Genomic DNA, 4625 nt, shown 5'->3' with positions numbered 1-4625 from the left:
TATATATATATATAAATATATTTTGCTTTTATGCTTTACATGAAATAAAAAGTTATTCACTTCTCATACTTGTCGCTATGAGTAACAAAATCACTACAATGGCCTCTTGATCTAATATAATATAAGCATAAATAATATAAGCATAAATAGATATATGAAGAAGACGGCAAGAGAAAGAGAGAGAGAGACAGAGAAAGAGAGAGAGAGAGAGAGAGAGAGAGAGAGAGAGAGAGAGAGAGAGAGAGTTACACATATATGTACTTATTGCGTGCACGCATAACATATAAATTCAATCGGGTAACCTCCACGCGATACACCATAGTAATTACAATATAATACCGTATTATCCCGTATTTGCAGTTCACTTACTCTTTTCTGTTTGTTAATTAAAAATATTTGTTAATAAAAAATATTTTGTTATATGTCTAAATAAAATATATATTTCTGCTTAAAACTGTCGCCTTATTGTGTATTGTTTGTATTAGAAGTGACAATAAAAATGTAAGAAAGATCATCAATACTATTATATCACATTATTTTTTAGACTATTTCTTAAACAAAAGCTAAAAATTAAAGAAACATAAATAAAAGTTAAAAATATTTAGAAATAAAAGCTAAAATATATAAATAAAAGCTAAAATTTTTTAGATACATAAATATCAATTAGAAAGTATTTTCTATAAGATATAAAAGTTATTATAATACTTCAATTTTGCAATCATTAACTTTTTAAAATACACAAAAACGTACAATTAAAGGCAATAATACCACATTACTTTTCTATTCTTTTCTTTTCATAGGAGTTATATATTTCAAATGAATGTTAACATAAATTTTATGAATTAAATATTATTTTGGATTATTTAATGTTAATTATCACAAATTTTTTTGCACTTATAATTATTATTTATTAAATTCTTTTGACTTTCGATAATATCGTATTATATAACAAATGAAATGCAATTTGCAAATATATTCCTTCTATTAAAAAATGAACACCATAAGTACTGTGATACTTAATGCAAATTCTTCTTAACTACAGTTAGAGCTTTATAGCCTTTTCCAGACGCGTGGGAATATACCATACGTACGGGCGCTTTTTCCAACAGCATGATCAACTTGCAACTTTTTATTCGTAAATGTCTCAAGTTCTTAGAAATTTGATAAAAATTTGAAACTAGAATTAACGGAGGAAATTTAAAATTTCTTGTTACAAGTCGATTGTTTGATACTTTCAAGAAGACATATTAAAAGCATGCGCATGAAAAATATTTGAATAATATTCAGGAGATAACATCGATTCATGAAAAAGACAGAGACATCAGTCTTTAGATAACATTGGACATGGAAAGTTTGAAATATGACCGAGGTGCTTATAGTCTTGATCATTGTAGCTGTAAATAAAAATTTTAAGGAAGAATACTTTACTTTACTTACAATATGTGCAAAGAGTGAAAATATTTGTAATAGTAATAATTTATGTCTTATTAAATCATCATTAATAGAAATTATAAACTATTGCTTTTTATAGTGTATCGTATTTTTTATTAACATCTGTATTAATCTTAATATATGTAAATACATTAATATCTGTATTATATTATCAAATATTGTATTCTATTAGCTAATTACGGCACCTTTAAATTCGATCATAATTATTAGTTATTTGTTTCTTCTTATAAATAATTTTTAAACTTACTTGATTAAACTTTTAAGCAAAAATTCTTCGATATATTATTTTAAACGTATTTCATAATTTTTTGGCTTAATTATGGTATTGTATTATAGTATATTTTGAATTATATAATCTTTTTAACAATCTTCGGATTTATCAAGGTTTCTGCAGATTTCGAATGGGCAGTGAAACTAAACCGTTTCACTTTAGATTTCCTTGGACTTTGGCCTAAGAACGTTCATAATCCTCGGCAAAAGTTAATGTGCGATTTTCGAGTGCTGATAGCTTTCTTGGGAATAACATTCTGCCTTTTTATTCCTTCAATACATTCATTGATAATAGTTTTTGGAAATATTTTATTGATATTAGATAATTTACAAATTACATTACCAGTAATGAGCTGCTCGATTAGAATCATAATTTTTTGGTGGAAAAAAAAAGGTAACCATCATTTTTGTTTACAAGCTATAAGTATGGTAAATAATATAATAAAATATTAAAAGTTGAATATAAATTATTATATATCCTTAAATCCTTCATATTTATTCACAGATATAAAGATTCAACTTATAAATAAATACATCTTATTTATTATATATAGTTAATCATGTTAGTATGCTTTTTAAAAAATTTATGAAATATTTATTAAGTATTTTCTCACAAATTTATGATATTATAAATGTTAGACAAAAATAAATTAAAAATAGACATATATAAAATTTAAAATAAAATCTTTTAAATAAGATTTTATTTTATTTTTATCGCTAATTTTTTGTAAATAAAAATATTATATAATTATTAAGCTATTAAAAAGAATATATTATATTAATCTTTTCAGTATATGCACATAAACACGTATACATATATTTATGTCAATAAAGAAGATTTTTTATTGACATAAATGTAAAGACATACATATGTAAATAATATTATTAAATTTCCATGATACTTTTTCATAGATTAATTAATATTTCTGATTTTAAATTATAATATTATTATGCTTTAAAAAATTTTTTAAATATGATAAAAAATATTTTAAATATTTTCATATGTTTTTATGGTTTAGGATTGACTTTATCATATCTTCATTATGCTGTAAAATGTGTATAAAATTATTTACTTTTTAAGCTGTTATACCGATTATAAACATGATCATGAAGGATTGGATAAACATAAAAAATGATCAAGAGAGAAATTTAATGATACGAAGAGCGCAAACTGCACGAATAATTATTATTTGTTCCTATTGCATAATGGGATTACAATGGTCTTTTATTTCTGTGCTGCCTATTTTTGGAGTGACAATGAGACTGACACCTAATATTACTGATCCAGGAAGGATACCAATGCCTTTACAATCTCATTATATTTATGATATAACAAAAAGGCCGCAATATGAATTAACATTTATTAGTCAAGCGGTCTATGTAGCTATCGGTATGATGGCCTATACTGGAGTGGACAATTTTCTCAGTCTCGTGGTTTTTCATATATGCGGACAATTAAACATTCTTGAGAATCGTATACAACATTTGGATAAATACAAAAATTATCCCAAAATGCTGAAACGCTGCATAGAAAAACATATACGTTTGCTTAGGTTTGTTACTTGTAAGAAAACATATATGATAATCTATATAAAATATGATTGAACATATTTGGCATAAAAAATGTCTTTCATAGAGCTATTGATATCATTGAAGATACGTATAATGGAATACTTCTCTCTTTATTTATATATTTTGCGATACTTTTTGCTTTCTATGGATTTCGGATAATTAGCGTAAGTATTATTGAAACTGAAAATTGAATAAAAAGACATTTATATCTAAATTGTCCTGCTGAATAATTACGTACATTTTATTAATTATAATCAATAAGTTATTACACTTAAATTTACATGTTATTACAAAATTAAATATTAATATTAATACTAATAGAAATAATTATGTTGTATCGTTTATGTTTTTTCATAACTCAATTAGTTATTTGATGAGGGAAATGATATGTCGATTACTCACTTGATCTATTTCATATCCACTATTATCAATATATTTACACACATGTGCCTATATTGCGTCCTTGGCGAAATTTTAGTGGCTCAGGTAATGAGTTACATGAATATTTTATTTTATTTTAGAATTACGTAAATTGATGTTGTGTAATTTTGCATGTTAACTATAAATTATCATACATAACTGATTTTTATTTATATATGAGTATTCATAATAATTATTATCTAAAAGTACTTTTAATATTTTTAAGTGCAACAAGGTATACTATGCGGCGTATAGTAATAAATGGTACATCATGGATCCAAAAATTGCAGGAGATTTGTTGCTCTTAATGACAAGAGGTTCTAAACAGATTTGTCTTACCGTTGGAAAAATGTCTCCTGTTACAATGGCCACATTTTGCAGTGTAAGATATATATTTAATTATATTTATTATATTAAAATATTATTCAATGTCATAAACATTTAGTTGAAATCTACTATATCTATATAAAATTTGAATTATTTATTTTATATACCAAATATACAATCTTCATCCAACTTTATGATTATTTAACTAAATTTATATTATTAATTATATTAATATTTAAAAAATATTTTTTTTAGTTAGTAAAAACATCCGTTGGTTATATATCCGTTTTGCATACAACAAGAAGGTGATACAAAGTAAGAAAAATGATAACTTTTTTTGCCAATATGATACATTTTTGATAGAATATGATAGAAATGTGCCGATATTATTAAATGTCATTTGCAAATAAATCTTATTGCATTATTCACGTAGAATGTACTTAGAATTCTTAAGTAATGGTAAAAATGTGTTAGTAATATAAAAAATGATATCGGAAAATTTAATTGACTTAAGAATTGAAATAATCATTACCAGCAGATACTTATTAAATTGTAAGCCAGTCTTTTTTTATATTTAACTATTT

The 4625-nt window shown here is 23.9% G+C and overlaps 1 protein-coding gene across 1 annotated transcript; it reads left to right on the top strand.

Annotated features, from left to right (window-relative positions):
- The first annotated feature begins 2823 nt into the window (after positions 1–2823).
- LOC108695058 (odorant receptor 13a-like) lies at positions 2824–4350 on the top strand. The gene is made up of 5 exons (XM_018204798.1): positions 2824–3275; positions 3359–3458; positions 3661–3780; positions 3941–4096; positions 4297–4350. The coding sequence occupies exons 1-5, from the start codon at positions 2824–2826 to the stop codon at positions 4348–4350; spliced, it is 882 nt and encodes a 293-aa protein (XP_018060287.1).
- The last annotated feature ends 275 nt before the right edge of the window (positions 4351–4625 follow it).

This window comes from Atta colombica, unplaced genomic scaffold (genome assembly GCF_001594045.1).
Source record: "Atta colombica isolate Treedump-2 unplaced genomic scaffold, Acol1.0 scaffold126, whole genome shotgun sequence".
Taxonomy (NCBI): Eukaryota; Metazoa; Arthropoda; class Insecta; order Hymenoptera; family Formicidae; genus Atta; species Atta colombica.
Note: the sequence above shows the minus strand (reverse complement) of the source record. Positions and strands in the feature narration are given on the sequence as shown.